This window comes from Mustelus asterias, chromosome 1 (genome assembly GCF_964213995.1).
Source record: "Mustelus asterias chromosome 1, sMusAst1.hap1.1, whole genome shotgun sequence".
Taxonomy (NCBI): Eukaryota; Metazoa; Chordata; class Chondrichthyes; order Carcharhiniformes; family Triakidae; genus Mustelus; species Mustelus asterias.
This window is the reverse complement of record NC_135801.1, coordinates 77,659,264-77,678,929: the sequence shown is the minus strand read 5'-3', so window position 1 is coordinate 77,678,929 and position 19,666 is coordinate 77,659,264. Positions and strand designations below refer to the sequence as shown.

The following is a 19,666-nucleotide window of genomic DNA, read 5'->3' as shown; positions in this document are numbered from 1 at the left end:
ATATTTAAAATTAGCAGATTTCTGAGATGTCTTTGTTGGAAACCCACCAAATGGTGGAAATTTCTCATTCCTGCTAACATATGATTAAATTTTCTTAGTTCTGAAGAAGAGTCATATTGGACTTGAAACATTAATTCTGTTTCTCCTTCCAGGTGTGCTACTATAGATGCTGCCAGAGGTTTTCCAACATGTTCTGTTTTATTTCATTTCCTTATAACACTCAAAATGAGCTAGCTCACATTTCACTGTTCTCTTTCTGTCCTGATTTTGCACCCTTTAGTTTTTATTACTCTATTTGTTTAATGCCCTTAATTTGTTCCACCATTCTGATGCTGTGTGTTGTGCAGGATTCTGAACAATCTATCTGAATCTGGTAATCGCCTCTATCTGCAATATCGGAGTGTCATCACATAGCTTCAGAGGTCAGGCTTCAGATGTTACACGCGCTTCAATTACTTTTTTAAATAACAGGTAAATGGATTGACAAAGTGCAATCAAATAATCAGTTCACCCAGTTAATCTGACACACAAAGTTCAGTCTGTTACAAATCTTTTTAAATGTTGTGACATTACTCACTGGGGTTAAATTTAAGGACCCTGCTCTTGGGGTTGTAGTCTATGCCTGACTGGGCTGATCCATCCCGAGTGCTGCAGCGAACCTTTGAAGTCCTGTTTTGGTCTCCCTTCCTGATCACTTTGACATTCAGTATAGTGATGCCATCGGGGCCTGGGGGCTCATGCACCTGGTATGTTGCCTCTTCAAATTCAATTGTTGGGGCTTGAAGAGGAAACATCAAAATGAAGAATGCATTAGAACAGAATTCAAGTAAATAACAGATCAATGTAATCTACATACTGCAAGTTAGAACAAAACATCAGCATCTCCGATTTAGATGGCACCCAATAGTACTTTACGTTAAGCGATCATTTTCTTATCACTTGCAGTATTAAAGAACTCTTCCTGTCTATTTCTGATTAACTTAGTTTCTGATTAATCCCTTACTGATCAGTGTTTCTGTTGGTTACACTTTTTCAAGCTGCTTTTCCTATTGCACATTCAGCAAAATTCTGAATGTATCAATCGAGCTTACACACATCGAACCATCGTGAGAATGGGAATGGACGATTTCTGGTCTTTTTACTGGTCATGCTTACGCCACAAAATAGAGAAAAGGCAGTAAGTAATTGGACCTACCTTTAGTGTTGCTCCACAAATTTTGTATTGCTCTGCATGTTAGAGTCTAAGTCTGGAAAGGCCAAAGTACAAGACTGCAATGATTATACAAACCTTTACAATGCACCAACCAGACTGCATTTGAAGGAATGCATTTATTTCTTGCCAGTGCACCACAAACCATACACTGGATGGAGAGCAAAGAAGTTCTAAAATACCCAGGCCTCCATTGATGCCTTTGGGGCAGGGTCTGACTCTTACTCTGTCCCCTGCCTACTTGAAACTTGCTCCCAGTTTACTCCATCACGCACAAAAGAACATATGAAATAGGAGCAGGAGTAGGCCATTTGGCCCCTCAAGCCTGCTCCATTGTTCAATAAGATTATGGTTGATCTGATCATGGCGTCAACTTCACTTTCCTGCCTAATCTTTATAATCCTTGACTCCATTATAGAGCAAAAATCTCTCTAACTCAGTTTTGAATGTATTCAATGACCAATTTCTAAAGATTAATGACCCTCTGAGAGAAGAAATTCCTCCTCACCTCTATCTTAAATGAGACACCATTCATATTTCTCATAAGCCTACCCCTTATCCCAGGAATCAGCCTCGAGAACCTATGATGAACTTCCTCAGACACAAGTATATCCCTTCTTAAATAAAAGAGACAAAAACTGTGGTCTCACCAATGCCCAGTAGAGGTGCAGCACAGCATCCCTACTTTAATAGTCCATTGCTGTTGCGATAAAGGCCAACTTTCCATTTGCCTTCCTCGGCACTTGCTGTACCTGCATGCTAACTTTTTGTGATTCATATACGAGAACACCCAGATTGCTCTTACCACAGTGTTCTGCAGTCTCTCCACTGAAATCATTATCTGCTTTAGAATTCTTCCGACCAAAGTGGACAATCTCACATTTCCCCATATTATACATCTAACATCTGTACATCACTTTTCAGATTCCTTGTATCCTCTTCATAACTTGCTTTCCTATCTCGTTAGCAAATGTGGCTACAATACAATCTGACCCCCTCATCCAACTCATTAACAAGTGTGTAAATAGTTGAGGCCCCAGCACTGATTCCCGAGGAAGCCTATTAGGTACAGATAGCCAACCTGAAAATGACGCATTTAATCTGACTCACTGTTCCCCGTTAATTAGCCAAATCCCCTATTCATGCTAAAATATTACATGCATTATTATGCACTCTTATTGTAGTAACCATTTGTAGAGATGTTGATGTTTAATTATTTTAATAGTTCTAGTTTAGTTGTGTGCAATTATCAGGAAATCAAAGTGTATTAATCAATTGCTTAAGTATGTAAGCCTCAATCTTTAGGTGCATTGTTACTTGACAAGTGATGTGTGCCATATTGCCTTAGGCTAAAGTATGGTTACGTTTTTTGGTTATACTACAGGATAAATGGTGAAGAGCATCACTGCTACATTTTATGGCTTGATTAGAGGATACATGTGAGGTCTTGTGTAGTTCAATTGTGAAAGCGAATGCTGCAGCAATGTTGTAGAGATTAGGCGTTGGGAAGGGGTTTGACACTTATGCTACGTTCCTCTTAGGAATCTGTTGTGTGAAAATACGAGCAGGAGTACACCATTCAGCACTTTGAGCCTGCTCCGCCATTCATTATGATCATGGCTGATCATCCAACTCAATACCCTTATCCCGCCTTCCCCCATATCCTTTGATCCCCTTTACCCCAAGGGCTATATCTAACTCCTTCTGGAAAACATGCAATGTTTTGGCCTCAAATACCTTTAGGTCTCAGACTCGAACAACATTCCTCTGTCTTATATTATTTTCGTTGTTAAACTTAAGTGTCTTAAAGAGAAATAGTAATTTCCTTCAAGGATACAACAGATTTTGCACATTACTGTGGTTTGTATTTGTTTCTGTAATAGTATTGTAGTTATTTAGCTTTAGTGACCGTTATTTCTTATGAACATGTAATGTATTAATCAAACATGGTATTTTTAATGTGTCTACTGCTCCAACATTAGCACACAAATCATCTTTATGTATTGATTTTATATATACCATAGCAATTTTGCAATTGCTGTATTAGTTTAAGATTTCGTATCTCTTGTACCTTTAATTATTTGATTTTAAGAAACTTGCTTCAGGCACCAGCAGTCACAAAGAAGTTACATATCGATGTTTGAACATTCGAGAACAGCTAAGATGCATCAGGTTTTTGGGATGATGAGCCTGAGAGATCATTAGGAAGTGACCCCACACATTCTCTTCTCACAATAAGCAGACGCACTGATTACCATATGTGGCCTTGTTATCCTAGTTGAAAAGCTGTAAACTTAATGAAATAACAGGAAAAAGCTATAAAGAAAAGGATGTTCACATGTGACTGATATTTTAGGGAGCCAGTTAGGAATTAATGTGAATTGACATCAGCAAGGAGACCATCACCGTTAAGAGACCAATCAGACATTGATCATGCACCATTTAATCAATCAGGGACTGATCATGTGCTGCTTGGGCCAATCGGAACTAAAAGATATGACTGACCATGTATAAAGGTAGTTGGTAGCAAGGGTCAATAAGCAACAATGTTCAGTAGGTGCACAATGTGAAGCAAGAAGATTCACTGACAGACTTCAATCAACAGAGCAAGAAACCGTGCCACAGTCGACAGAAAGTCAAGAGCTGGTATTCCAGAATGAATGGACTGATCCATTGCCTTGTTAAGCTTTGTAATTTTGTACTTACTGCAATTAACTTAATAAATTCTGTGAAACTTGTGACAACATAATCATACCCGGTGTGGTCTGTAGCCACTACAGGTTCCTTTTAGATTCCTTTTCGCTCATTCTGAAAATTGAAATTGACTTGAGTATTACAACCAAGGTTAGAGTGAACCCTAGATCTTACTCATATATGTGGCACCTTATTGAATGTCTTCTGGAAGTTCAATTACAATGCATCTACTAGTTTTCCTTTATCCACCCTACTTCTTAAATCTTCAGAGAGCATGATTTACTTTTTCTAAAACCACATTGAGCATGCTTAGCTAGATTATGATTTTCTAAATATCCTGCTATGTTTCTTTAAAAAGAATTCCAGCATTTTCCTAATGACGGATGTTATTATAGTTTCCTGTTTACTGTCTTCCGCTTTTCTTGAATAGTGGTGTTGCATTTATGGTTTTCCAACCAGCTGGGACCTTCCCAGAATTCAGGGAATTTGGAAGATTACAACCAATTAATCCACTAACTCAGCAATCACTTCTTTTAAGATCCTAGAATGCAGGCCATCATGTCAGGTACTGATCAGCCTTTAGTCCCATTAGTTTCCTAGTATGGTTTCTCTTGTGGTACTTTTTCTGTAGTGATAATTTGAAGTTCTTTTCCCCCTCTTGTTCCTCAATTTCCTGCTATTGTTGAGATACATTTAGTGCGGAATCTTCCTGTCCCATCTGCCACGGGAATCATAGCGGGCGGGACATGGACCATGTAAAGGTCTGCTGACCTTGGGTGAGATTTTCTAGTTTTGGGGCAAATGTGGCCGGAAAATCCCGACCTTAGTGTCGACTATCATGAAGACAGATACAAAATAATCGTTAAATGTCTCTGCTATTTACTTGTTTCCCATTATTAATTTTGCAGTTTCAGCCTCCAAGGGACCAATATTTAGTTTAGCTATTCATTTCCTTTTTATGTAATTGTAGAAGCTCTTACTATCTTCTTATGTATCTTGCTAGTTTTATTCTCACATTCTAATTTTGCCCATTTTTTTAGCCCTCCTTTGCTGGTTTCTAAAATGTTTTCAATCTTCTGGCCTATTAATAATCTTGATATCATTGTATGCTTTTTCTTTCAATTTGATACCATCCTTAACTTCCTTAGCTAGCCATGAGTGATTCATCCTTCTCACAGAGGCTTTCTTTCCCAATGAAACATTTCTTCATTGTGAATTATGAAATATCTTAACTGTCTGCCATTGCTTATCTATACTCAGCTTTCAACCTATTGCCCCAGTCTATTTTAGCCAATTCTATCTTCAAATCTTTGTAATTGCCTTTATTTATGTTTAACACATTAGTTTCAGACTAGTGCTGAGTTGGAAAATTCTGGTCTGCATTAAACTCATGTCCCAGTTTAGAGGGGGGATAAAAACTTGTTAAACTCATCAACCAAGAGGATGCTCCCTCTTGTGGAGCATTCTAGGATGAGAAGTCATAGTCTTACGATAAGGGGTAGCAAATTTAAAACAGAGTTGAGGAGAAACTATTCCCAAAGGGTTGTCAATCTGTGGAATTCGCTACCCTAAAGTGCGGTGGATGCTGGGACAATATGTACATTTAAGGAGGAGTTAGACAGATTTTTAATTGGTAATGGGTTGAAGAGTTATGGGGAGAAGGCAGCAAAATGGGGATGAGGAGCATATTAGCCATGATCAAATGGCAGAGCAGACTTAATGGGCTGAATGGCTTAATACTTATGAACCAATCCCCTACCTGTTCACTAAATTACTACCTTAGATATCAGGCCTTACTCTCTGCCATTCCCCACCTTGGACCACTATGCCTTGTAAAAAAAAAAATCAGAATGGTACCTCTTCGCTCATATAGCTAGAATTCCCTCACTCAACAAATTTCCGCTTTCAGTACTTTGTTGAAGCTGTACTCCATCAAGCTGACCTCCACATTACCTTGTGCATTAATTAGCAAAAGCTTCCTGTTTTTATGCAAAAGAGAATTGCAAAGACAAAATGGGTGGCTTCTTTAGACATGCAGTGATAGGCCCCTTTCAAACTGGGTCTGGGAACATCATCTGGAATAAAGGAGCATGAAGCTACCGACACTATTTTGAGGCACTTAACGCCAGGCCAAAGCAGCAAAAATCAACCCCCTACACTTCGTAATCTAGAGCTTGTCCATCATTTTATATTATTTAGTAGAAAATGTTCCTGTATATAATGTAATCTATAAATTACTGATAGTTTTAATGATAAGGCATAATCCACAGCCATGTAATACTGATAGAAAAGGTTCTTGAAAAAAAGTAGCTTACCGTCTTCATCATTTGATATAGTTATAGTGGCTACATCATTTTTTCCAACTTTGGCTCCACTCCAATGATTGCCCAAGGGGTTTCCCAGGTGAAGCTGGAACCTTTCCTCGGGCTCAAAGACTGTATCGTCATTTATCAACACCGTGCAGTTCTTCACCTGTTCATTTCAAATGTAGACATTAGAGAACAAAACGTTTCTCTTCAAGTTGAAGCTTTATTTCTGGCATACTGTTTCGCTGGAGTTTCGTGTTTTCAAAATATATATTGCCTTAGATTAAGCAACAGCTGTCATTTCCATAAATGGAGTTTGAGTTCACACTAATCCAGAATAGGCACGTCTATCCAGCATCTAGACATACAACTCAGAAATCAAACAGAGAATTCTTACTGAATGCCTCTGCCACAATGTGGGGTCAATAGCACAGTTTGGCAGGGTGGTGGCAGAGACCCAGGCTTCAGTATTAACTTAACACGATGGGGGGAGGGGGTTGACTTAAAAAGTTAAAGCCAGTGAACAGAATTTCAATCCACCTTGAGCATGCTCATTGTTTTTTCCCTAGTAGCGAGTTTCTTGGCATCTGCCTGTCCTACTCTGAAAAGATGGAACACGACATTAACATATTCAAATCAGTCTCCCACTCTCCAATTGTGAGCCCCATTTAACTGTTCACAGTTGTTGTCAGAAATGAAAATAGGGACCGCAGGCTTCCCAAGGCAAGTTGCTTTTCCAGAATTTCTTGTGGCCATGAGGAGCTGAAGTGTCCCCTTTTGGCCCCTGAAAGAAGCCTTCTGCCTCCCCTTTGCCAATTCCACCCTCCATCTTCCCAATGGCCAATGTTCCCTACCCGCCCAACTGCTGTTAATCCAGGATCTTTGGCTGTGGCTTCCTGTTTTCCTACAGACTTTCAATTTGACCATCTGTTGAACAGGAATGGAAGAAAACAGTGATAGTTAAATTTGGCAGGACTTATTTGTCCTTGGTTTCTCCAGGCTCTTTGGCCATTTTTACCCTCCCCATAAATATCAGATGGGGTCTAAAGCACATCAGACAGAGTAGCACACTCTAAGGCGCGGCATGGTGGCACAGGGGTTAGCACTGCTGCCTCGACAGCTCCAGGGCCCTGAGTTCAATTCTGGCCTTGGGTGATTGTCTTGAGTTTGCACATTCTCCCCAAATCAGCATGGATTTCCTCCCACAGTCCAGATGTGCAGGTTAGGTGGATTGGCCATGCTAAGTTGCCCCTTAGTGTCCCAAGATGTGTAGGTTAGATGAATTAACCATGGGAAATGTGTGGGGTTACAGGGATAGGGCAGGGTAGAAAACCTGGGTAAGATACTCTGTCAAGAGTCGGTGCAGACTCAATAGGCGGAATGGCCTCTTCTGTACTGTAGGGATTCTATGATTCGATGATACCGGACTGTTCACTGGCGTGATCTTCTGACTCTCAGGTGAGAATGCTACCATGGGAGCCATATCAAACACTGTTTTGACCTTTTTGGATGCAACATTAAACCATGATCCTGCTTGATTTTTCATGAGGACATGACAGGTCCTATGGCACTTTTTGCAGAACAACAAGGAGTTTTGCTCATCATTTTCAGCCCTGTAAAAGGTGCTGCAAACAGGAGTGCACGCTTCAATCAGCCCGCGATAGTGCCTCATTAATATTAATTGGGGGAGCTGTCAGGACCTGTCACAACTGCTGGAGAATCCCGAGTGGAATTGATATGGCATCTATTCACGACTGTCCAAATTCAGCAAGGAGGCAGCATTACAACCGTAACATATGTAAATGAAATAATCATGAGGAAAGTCTGAAAAAAGCCCCAACTCAATATGTTGATCCATAAATTTGGCTCTTACTGCACTTGTTTGTTGTGCTTGTAAAACATGCACAATGAGCTCCAAACAAGCCCATTTTCTCATCATGCACCTCAGTGTTGTTTGTGGGATTTTGCTGTGTGAAAATTGGCTGCTAAATGTTCCCTTTTCACAACCACTTCAAATGCAATTCATTAGTTGTGAAGTGCTTTGGAACAGTTGCTGGCTAAATAAATTCAAGTTTGTTTTTTCTGGATGTTAATGTACTTTTAAAAACGTTGAATAAACATTTAGATGGAAATAAAAGTTTACAAATTCTCATTTGGCAGATGTAGCATCAAACAACACATGGGTTTTATATTTCTGCCATGAACATTACTGTGCCAACACTGTTATTCTGTGGTAACTTGGCCACAAAAAGCTAGTCAAACGCGTTGCAATATTCAATCTTCTTTACTGATGAAAACATCAAAATACAGTACAGCATGGACTCAGAACTGGAGGCAACTAGTTACACAGGTCCCTCTGGTGAGACTAAGCCCGAAAAAGTGTCACTCATGCATGCTCATACCTGCTAGATGCTTACTATAACACTCTCAAACACTTCTCTCCCTAATTTCAATCAACCATAGGGAAAGAAACATCATGAAACTCATGTCTCAACTATATGTCAGTCTTTCAGGAGCTTTGCAACTATGCTGTGACCTGCGCAGTGACTCAGTAGACACTGGTGAGGCTTGTTTCAATGGAGCTGGACTCGTGGGTGCAGTAGGTTGAGTATCTGTGAATGAATGTCTCCTGGAGTAGAGACCACTGGATGACCCTGTATATCAGAATCCATTTCCTGTCAAGTGTTCACAGCAACATTTCCATCTACTATGTAATCTGGAACTTTTGCTATCTCCAGGTCATGGTGTAAACGAATGTGATCCTGGTGAGCTTGCGAACGGCTCTTCTGTTGGTCAAGTAAACAAGAGGAATCTCCGGCAACAGATTGTCCGTTGTCCCTGAAAAATCGCTGGATTGGAGGACACGTTGAAAACCATATGGCTGTATGTGAACAAACCTTTGAGTGTGTTGATTGTGACGTACTGTTTTGAGTCCTCCTCTACAAAAGCTGCTGGTAGGCATGGCTCACGTCAAATTCTGAGAACATCTCGCCGCCTCAAAACAGTTCTTCCACCCATGGCGATGGGTAAGCATCCAGATTGGAGATCTGATTCATGGGTAAATTTGTAATCCCTGCATTGGTGCACAGTGCCATCAATTTTAAGAACTTGTGGGGAAATACTGGCGAATAAGTGAACGTGGTGTGAATCCCAAAGCTTGGCCAGTTGACAAAGTGGGTCCCGGGAAAAAAAGTTTGAAAAACACTGTGCCGTAATACGTTCTTTTTAAGAGGTTGGGTAAGAGAGAATCTAACCACCTACCCTTGGTATTCAAATGTACCAGTTCGAATTCTCCACCACCAACATCCTGGGCTCACCATTTGTCAGACAAGGGTCACTAACCATTCGAGATTTTATGGGATTGTCCCATAATTAAGGTGATTGCTTTGTGTCTCAGGTTGTATGTTGCCAGGATGTTGTTTTCCCATATTTAAGACCTTCTAAGTTTTGAGCAAGTGCAGTATATGTCTGCACATTTGCATTACTTCTGGCTTCTCGATCTGATGGGTTTGCCAACACCTCCACCACCTTCTCAGTTTTGCCAGCAACCCTGCCCACTTGTATGGTCCCCCACACCAAAGTGCCCATTAATTCTTCCCCCCCAGCCCCCGCTCCCGGAGAGTTAGTCACCTAAGATCAAACATACTGCATCAGCCACATAAGTGCTGTGATTATAAGAACAGGTCAGAGCCTGGGTATCCTGTGGCATATCACCCACCTCCTGACTCCACAAAGCCTGGACACTATCTATAAGGCATAAGTCAGGATTTTGATGGAACGCTCTCCATTTGTCTGAATGAGTGCGGCTTCAACACTCAAGGAACTTGACATAATCGAGGTCAATGCAACCACCTTGAACGTCATTCCATCCACTGTCTTAAACTTCCTTCACTATCAGCACACAGTGGCAGGAATGTGTACCATCAGCAACAACTCATCAAGGCTCCTTCAACAGCACCTTCCAAACCTCTGCCTCTACCACCTAGAAGGACAAGGTGCATGCAAACTCCACCTGCAAGTTTCCCCTCAGCCATACACCAACCTGGCTTAAAAACATATCGCTGTTCATTCACTGTCTCTAGGTCAAAATCCTGGAACTCCCTTCCGCTCAGCACTGTAGGAGTACTTTCATCACCTGGACTGCAGTGTCTCAGGAAGGCAGTTCATCGATGTTCCCTGTACTTCTTTCAAGCATGTTGTCAATTTCTTTAAGTGCGCAGCCATGCAGACAGAGCGATCTAAAGCAGACGGCTTGTGCCAGGCCTACGCAGTAACTTACCGGTTGCCACGTAGCCATGTGACTGCACACCTGAGAGGGAACACGGCTCACCACCATCTTTTCGAGGGTGACTGAGCATGGCCAATCAATGCTGATCTTGCCAGCAAAGACCAAAAAAACTATGAATGAATTTAAAGAAATGTTTCCTGACATCAGGCTGTCTCCATGCAGGGCAGAATGGTACAATACGAAGCTGACATTTCTTCCCAATTTCAGGCAAATGATAAGGAAACAAACTTATGCCGGGACAAGTTAAAGAGAGGTTTACCTTTTCTCCCTTCTGGAATGTAAGACGTGAATCATCGGAATTCCTCCTTTCTTCAAAGTCTTCCATTACCTCTGCAGTCAACTGCCGAGTATAGCATCTCACTGAAGACTCATAGCTAAGATCACCAGTTCGGATAATGGGAACATGCAATTCATCTTCCTTCTCCTTCACTCTGTAGATCTCCTTACCAAACTGCATACTAGGAACTGAAACATTAATTCTCTTTTAATTACAACAGCAATAAATAAATTCTGTCTAAATTTGAGGTTTATCAAGCATAACCACATTTATATTTTTACATTTCATACACTGCATCAAAATCCTGGAATTTCCTGTAATTCCTTCCCGAAAGGCATTGTGGGTCAACCCACAGAACATGGACAATTCAAGGCGGCAGCTCATCAGCACCTTCTCAAGGGCAAGTAGGGATGGGCAATAAATGCTGGCCAGCCAGCAACACCCATGCCCCACGAATAAATTTTTAAAAAGCTGTACCCTTAATTCAGTAAACAGAATGGTAACAGTGATTTTAATACAGCCCTTAGTTTTAACAATGTACCCATATCAGAAATATTAACTCCACAGATGTTGACTGACCTGAGTGTTATCAGCATCTTCAATCCCTATTTTTGCTTTACATTAATAAATCTTTCATCTTGATATGATGTCCCAACTGATAACAGCATATATACCAAGTTTATATGACCTTGGAACAGGAGATCACCTTTCTTGGATTGTCATAACAACATACTTATGTTTGTGCTCAGCTTGTGTTTTCCCCAACACCCACTAAACCAAATCTATTCTCTTCCAATGGAGGATAGAGAAAGAACAATGCCGATTATTTTTCATCCACATGGTTTGAGGGTGGGGTGGTGGAGAGACAGACAGAGAGCAGAGCTGGATTTTCACCGAGTTGAGGATACTGCACACATTATCCAAAATGGCATTGGGATGCCGGGTGCAGATTCTGCCCCCATTTCTGACAAATCCTATTTTAGTATAGGAAGAGGGGTGGGATATGATTCACATAGGGGAAACCTGAACCCAGCAAGGCTCAGTGTTGAGTTCAAACAGACTCCATTTTACTGGAGCAAAGTCCATTTCCCACAAAACATGACTAATAATTTTGAGAGGTGAATGCTCATAAGAGGCACATAAAGGCTGTGGCACTGTCAAGATGCCAAGTTATTTAAATCTTCTGCCTTTTAAATTTAGAAAGAACTATTTTCCTGTGTCTCTGGGCTGCATTTTCTAAGGTGCGGCTGGAATGCTCACCACCTCATCAATGAAGTCAGCTGGAAACCAACTTGCTACATGCTGGCCCATAACATGCTGCATGAGGGCTAAATTGGCGAGTAGTGGAACTTCTGCCCCTCACACAGGAGGAAATTATGTCCTTGGGAGATACCAGCCAATCTGATTGGCTGGTAGCTCCATCACCCAACAGTAAAGCTCAGTAGTGGGAGCTCCCAGGAAGAAGGCCTGGGGAAGATCATGGCTATCCTAAAAAGATATGTCCTGGCGTTTTAGGGTAGGAACGGATTTCAGAGCCCACAATGGGGGGGAAGAGGATGGTGGGAGACCAGTTCTTTCAGACAGTTGGTGAAGGAGGAAGGGGGAGGTGACCTTTAGATGGCAGTGCGCCATATACATGCAGGACACCCTCCGCCCCCGAATGTTGCCTTCTCTCTTGTCATTTCTCGTGGAAGCCTTTAAAAAACTCACCCACTCTGCTCAACTTACTAAGCCAACTGTGTTACGTCATGGCTAGGGTATTATTCAGGTCAATAGACTTGTTTACAATCTTAAATAATCATTCATAATTTTACAAATGGTGGGCAGGCTGCTGATTTCAGTGTCCACCATTATGGAGTAAGCTCAGGGGTGCAGAAAGTGTTGGGCTAGCCATTAAACTATTTTATGTGCCCCCACCCTACCCCCCCGCCAGAGAAAACATGCCTACAGGTGCAGGTAGAATCCAATTCAAGTTGAAAAAGAAAATTGGTGTTTGCAGTTTCAATAGCTGTTTGTTAACATAGCTCTAGGTTAAAGTATTATAGCATTATTACTGCTAGGCTGCTTCCACAAGCTATCAGTATCACAGTAGGCAGCTGTAAGTTCACAGCTTGGTTGACAGCTCCAAGAGATTGTTAAAGGGTTCGCTGTTTTTGATATGGGGCAATGGATGCAAATGTTTGTTTTAAATGAAACATTAAATACCTGAGGAGATTATAATGTAAGAACAAAGAAAATTACAGCACAGTAACAGGCCCTTCGGCCCTCCAAGCCTGCACCGACCATACTGCCTGACTTAACTAAAACCCCCTACCCTTCCGGGGATCATATCCCTCTATTCCCATCCTATTCATGTATTTGTCAAGACGCTCCTTAAAAGTCACTAACCCCACCGCTTCCACTACCTCCCCTGGCAACGTGTTCCAGGCACCCACCACCCACTTTGTAAAAAATCTGCCTCGTACATCTCCTTTAAACCTTGCCCCTCGCACCTTAAACCTATGCCCCCTAGTAATTGACTCTTCCACCCTGGGAAAAAGCTTCTGACTATCCACTCTGTCCATGCCTCTCATAATCTTGTAGACGTCTATCAGATCGCCCCTCAACCTCCGTCGTTCCAGTGAGACCAAACCAAGTTTCTCCAACCTCTCCTCAAAGCTAATGTCCTCCTACCAGACAACATCCTGGTAAATTTTTTCTGTACCCTCTTCAAAGCCTTCACATCCTTCTGGTAGTGTGGCGACCAGAATTGAACACTATATTCCAAGTGCGGCCTAACTAAGGTTCTATAAAACTGCAACATGACTTGCGAATTTTTTAACTCAATGCCCCGGCCGATGAAGGCAAGCATGCCGTATGCCTTCTTGACTACCTTCTCCACCTGCATTGCCACTTTCAGTGACCTGTGTACCTGTACACCCAGATCCCTTTGCCTATCAATACTCTTAAGGGTTCTGCCATTTACTGTATATTTCCTATCTGTATTAGACCTTCCAAAATGCATTACCTCACATTTGTACTGAATGAGCATTTATCAATTAGTATTTTTTTTAAACATGTGGTGGAGTCCATAATAGATGTTTTGAACTTTATTTTATTCGAGCGTGGCTCCTGAAGTTTGCCAGTGTGGATACTGGATGAGTCGGAATGGAGGGTGTGAGGGCAAAGGGTGGTATGTGAGAGGGTGTGGGTTTGCATGAGTTGACACTAAGTTAGCATATTGTTTCTAAAGGAATATGAGGATGAATGGGCAGGGGCTCATGGATTAGCATTGAGGCATGGAGATGAGTGAAGCATCATAGGCTGGCATGGAGGTAATGGAGGCCATTGGAGTTGGGTGAGGGCAAAGCACAAGTTGGCATGGATATAGCATAGGGAGTGTGTTGGGATTGAGGGGGTCTGGCTAAGGTTTAGAGGGCCTAATATTAAACCACACCATTGGGACAAAATGCCAGAGCACCAAGGTGGGCCCTTTAATTAGACTGCCTTGGCACTCTGCAGCCCCTATAGCCTCCAAACTGTTTCTGGGGAGGGAGGGGAGGGGAGGCGGGCTAAACTCAAATACAGACTTGTTCCTCTCCCCCATGGAACGAAGATCCTGTTACTGGGACACTTTATCCCAAGGTGGGAGAGGTGAGCCAGGAAATTTCTCGGCCCTGTGCACCCTACCGCAAGAGCAAAGAGTCAGGGCCAGGGAGAGAGAGAGAGAAAATAAGGAAAATAATGGCACATAAAGAACAGACTAGGCAGTAGTTTTCCTTTCTTTACTGGTTCTACAATGATCTACATTTATATAGTGCCTTTAATGCAATGGAATGCCCCAAGGCACTTCACAGGAGCTTTAGAAAGCAATATTTGATATCAAGCCATGTAAGGAGATATTAGGTCAGATGGCCAAAGAGGTACATTTTAAGGAGAAAAATTTGGCAGCGAGGGAGAGAGAAGTTCAGGGAGAATGTTCCAGAGGTTAAAGTGTTGGCAGCTAAAGGCACAACATCAGTGGTGAAGCAATTAACACTGGGGATGCTCAAAAGGCTGAAATGAGAAGAATGAGAGAACACAGATACCTTAGTGTAGATTACAGAGCTCGGGTGGGGGGAGCCATGGAGTGAGTCACCAACAAGGATGCAAGTTTGAAAATTGAGATGCTGCTTAATAGGGAATTATGAAACCTGACTTCATGAAAACATAAACAGGCTAGTGTCGCAATCCAGCGGGTTAAGAACATCGTGTTTATTTCCATAATAAATCAATAATTTGATCATAATGAAATATTCAATGTTAACAAGGATACAAAATATGTTACACCACATTCACTAGGGAAATTCCCAATGCAATCCACCTTCCAACATTTAGTAAGAAACAGCACAGAATGCAGTTGAGTTCCTTTACAGCATTAATGATAAAGGAATTGGACTACTGCATAATTTGGCAGCAATTTGCCATGTTAATAATGATTGCAAAATGACAGATTTACAGCAGACATCCATTCAAATTCACTGACTTTGCTGCAAGAGTTTGAATATTAAATTTACAAAGGCACATTTCAGACTTTCTGCTTAAACTGTTACTAAAGCAACCTACCGTCCTGATACGTATCATTGATAGCAACGACAGCCTGGTAGGGTTTCGTTAGCTCTGCTCCTTGTGCTGAGCTCAGGAATACAATGAAAGTTTCATTCCCTTCAATAATTGGAATCTGCACATCATCCAGTATTGTTAAAGTGCAGGTCTGTAAGGATAAAAGGAGGATTTTTGAGTAACCTCAGCCATGAGATGGCTCTACTGATAGGAATTAAAACAGAAAGTGCTGGAAATGCTGGACTCAGCAGGTCTGGAGAGAGAAACAGAGGGTGGTATTCAGTGAAGGTGATAGGGTTTTGCCCGTCCACTGGAGAGCTGCTGAGAGCCCCACGTCACCTCTTTTTATGAAGACGTGTGACACTTAGTGCCAATGAGGCATTTAACTGGGCAGCAGTGGGCGTTTCCCAGGATCAAGGATCAAACTACCCATGTTTCAAACGCTTCCTCTCTTCTGCACTAAAATACCAGTGTTCCACCTGTTTTCTGCCCTTCATAAAAAAAGCCTGCACTCCACAGGAAGAATGTTATGAATTTGTGCTGCCTGTTCAAACCTTGGCAATATCAGAAATTTGGCCCGGAGTTGCCTGTAGCTTTCCAACTATTAATTCTCACTGACAAGATTGACTTTGAAAATTATCTATCAAGCGTCTTTATCCTTCTGGAAGAAAAATACGTGAGGCATGGATGAGATTGTAAACATGACATATGGGGAATCACAAGTGTAAAACCATTTGCAAATGAATTCTCATTTTGTATATATTGTCACCATGCATTTAATCACTGCCTTGGTTTAAACACAGCTCTGTGAAAATTGTGATATTATTTTAGATGAAGGGCATTTACCTCTTCTGTTTTGCCAGGTGCAAAGTCAATCTTCTTTGAACTGGGGATATAGTCGATGCCTGGAGTTGCAGAAGGAGGGTCTGAAGGACGTGTAGCACACCACACCGAAGTAGGAGTGGACAAATCACTGCCATGTCTGATAACTGGTATTTCAATAGAGCCTACGAATAAATACATTTCAGCATGATATTATCTCAGTCTGGTGAGAAACTTCAGTTCCTGCACTACTTCTGAAATATTATATTTTATACATTTAAATCTTTAAATTATTACATATTTCATTATAATAAGGCTGACACACAGGTCAGTCCCACATACTTGCTCAACATTGTACCCAATGTTTACTGTTACGGTGCTGGACCTGAACCCCAATGTATATCATGAAGCCAGACTAGGCCCAAAAATGTTATATTTTGGCATAAACGTGAGGAAAGGATACTTCACCTCAGGAGTAATTCCACTGACAAATCAGGGTTTTAAAAAAAAATTAAAACAAGCTTTATTCATAACACAATTTAAGTATAACTCTAACAAAATGAAACAGTTTAACTCTTAACCATTGAACCATCTTTAAAAATGAAAAGAAACAACTCTTAACTTCTAACTTATCACTATTTTTGTTCCAATTAAACAATATTTCTCTTACATACTTAAACCTCACTTGAAATATAGACAGCAAAACATAGATATACTTGCTCTGACTTGGGTAACAACCTTGGAGCTTTGAGACAAAGAGAGCCTCTTGTTTTTAACAGCTGCAGTCATCAACTGCCTTATAACAATGAAAATGGAACTGTTTTTTCCTGCTACAACCCTTGCTCCCCTATTAACCTAACATCACATGACTCTGTCAACCTAATCTGAAATCCAAGGAGAATGTAAGTCAACAAAAGTGCATTAGCTCTACAAAGAAACATATTGCTAGCTAAGATGTATTATCCTGCTTTCGCAGCATCTGCTGCCTTCCCTGCATGTAGAAAAAGAAGGAATTGTAAAGCAGTTTCCCTCAAATGTAATCAATAGCAAAGAATCATTCCATTATGTAACACCAAAATAAATCGAAAAATAATGCAGAATATATTTTAAAAAGCCCATCATGCTTTCTGTAACTTTAGTTTGTGACACAGCAATCAGAGAGATTAGTTGATTGATGGTAACAGGAGTAATCATGCACATACCTGCATCTTCACTAACGGTGAAAGAAGAGTTCCCAAGGAACACCAATGAGGCATCATTAGGGCCATTTATAATTACTTTGGCAGCTGCAACTTCCCCAATCCGTGCATTGTCAGATGCATCAGCCAGGGTGATCTCAAAGTCTTCCTCTTCCTCATACTCACTGTCATCAATCAGCTTGACATCACATGTTGACATGCTTACACCAGGGCCAAAGACCACACGATACTCATGTGTCATTCCTCTGGTTTTGAAATCTGAACCAGAATCCAAGGCATACAGGCTGCTGCCTTTGGCAGTTTTTGGTACAGTATAGCAGATGGCCGAGACTGTACTACTGGTGTCTCCTATGGAATGATAGCAGATCAAAGAGATATATGATTATATTTTTTTCAAACCACATCTGGGTCATGTAAAACCAGAACTAGAAGAATTGTCCCTCTTTTTTAATGTTTTTGTAATTCTATGCTTCATCACACCTCAGTCATGCTGCATCCAGAATTCAGTCAAGCAACAACAAGAAAACAGCATCTGCCTGTCACATGAGACAGTAGTTAATGCCTGTTGAAGCAATAGTAAAGGCCATCTTCCAAAATGTTGAGAAACTCTTGGGCTAAATTATATAGGGTGTCGTGATCCCTGACCCCTACTCCCCGGCTAAAAGGTTGGGTGGGGGGAGGCAGTGAGCCTCTCAGGGAAGAACACTGTCGTCATGTAACTGTCAACTGGTTGTTAATAGACTGAGGGTGGGATTTGTGTCCCTCAGAAACAGGAGGCATTGGCTGGAAATTTACCGTTCCGCCCGTCATGGGAATTGGAGCGGGCGAGGGGTGGACAAAGGGAAGGTCCGTTGACCTCAGGTGGGATTTTATGATTTTGGGATAAGTGAGGCCACAAAATACCGTCTACTACCTTAGAACGTTCACAGCCAATTAGAGACCAGCAGTTTGGGGGTCAGTGAGGAGGGTGAGGGCTAGGGCTTGAGAGGCCATGGGGGAAAAGGCAAACTAGTGGGACCCTACCACCCACTAAAAATACTCAGAGGAATTTGAAACAGTCATGTGATTTTATTCAGGTGCTCCCGTTTATGACTTTAATGTTCATTACAATGTGCAACATTTCTTGGTGCCCAAATGTTCAATTAAAAATGATTCTAGAAGGTTCTCAGTTGCAAAATGCAGTCCAATCTATAAACACAGGATAGTATTTGACATCATGAGCATTGGATACTCGAACCATATTTGATTATTGTGGGAGGAACTATTGTAGGAGCAAGAAAAATTGAAAACCTATTTAAATGTGTGAAGCAGTGTTCATTTTTAAGTGTGAACCTTGGCATGGCTACCTGAAGGAGAAGAACAACAAAAGCTCATCTGGTGATTCAGTGAATAAATGCACTTCATGGTTTGGTACGAAGCCTCAAGACAAGAAGGTTGCACTCTCCGTTCTTTATTTTGCAGATTTCCGGACAGTAGGAGGTGAAAATTGGATTAGACACTGGCTCAATGGAGGAAGCCAGAGAGTGGTTGTGGAGGATTGCTTCTCTGAGTGGAGGCCTGTGACTAGTGGTGTGCTGCAGGGATCGGTGTTGGGTCCATTGTTGTTTGTCATCTATATCAATGATCTGGATGATAATGTGGTAAATTGGATCAGCAAGTTTGCTGATAATACAAAGATTGGAGGTGTAGTGGACAGTGAGGAAGGTTTTCAAAGCTTGCAGAGGGATTTGGACCAACTAGAAAAATGGGCTCAAAAATGACAAATGGAATTTAACACAGACAAGTGTGAGATATTGCACTTTGGAAGGACAAACCAAAGTAGAACGTATAGGGTAAATGGTAGGACTCTGAAGAGAGCAGTTGAACAGAGGTATCTGGGAATACAGGTACAGAATTCCCTAAAAGTGACATCACAGGTGGATAGGGTCGTAAAGAGTGCCTTTGGTACATTGGCCTTTATAAATCGGAGTATCGAGTATAAAAGTTGGAGTGTTATGGTAAGGTTATATAAGGCATTGGTGAGGCCGAATTTGGAGTATTGTGTACAGTTTTGGTCACCTAGTTACAGGAAGGATGTAAATAAGGTTGAAAGAGTGCAGAGAAGGTTCACAAGGATGTTGCCGGGACTTGAGAATCTGAGTTACAGAGAGAGATTGAATAGGTTGGGACTTTATTCCCTGGAGCGTAGAAGATTGAGGGGAGATTTGATAGAGGTGTATAAGATTTTGATGGGCATAGATAGAGTGAATGCAAGCAGGCTTTTTCTGCTGAGGCTAGGGGAGAAAAAAA

At 41.5% G+C, this 19,666-nt stretch overlaps 1 protein-coding gene across 1 annotated transcript in view; it reads right to left on the bottom strand.

The window, feature by feature from the left end:
- fras1 (Fraser extracellular matrix complex subunit 1) overlaps positions 1-19,666 on the bottom strand; it is a 469,072-nt gene that overhangs the window by 44,981 nt on the left and 404,425 nt on the right. Inside the window, exons 55-60 of the mRNA XM_078235603.1 lie at positions 17,381-17,725; positions 16,203-16,363; positions 15,360-15,507; positions 10,758-10,963; positions 6,220-6,376; positions 578-778 (exon numbers count right to left, since the gene is read on the bottom strand). Of these exons, the coding sequence (XP_078091729.1) occupies positions 578-778; positions 6,220-6,376; positions 10,758-10,963; positions 15,360-15,507; positions 16,203-16,363; positions 17,381-17,725 (1,218 nt within the window). The remainder of the gene's footprint in view (positions 1-577; positions 779-6,219; positions 6,377-10,757; positions 10,964-15,359; positions 15,508-16,202; positions 16,364-17,380; positions 17,726-19,666) is intronic.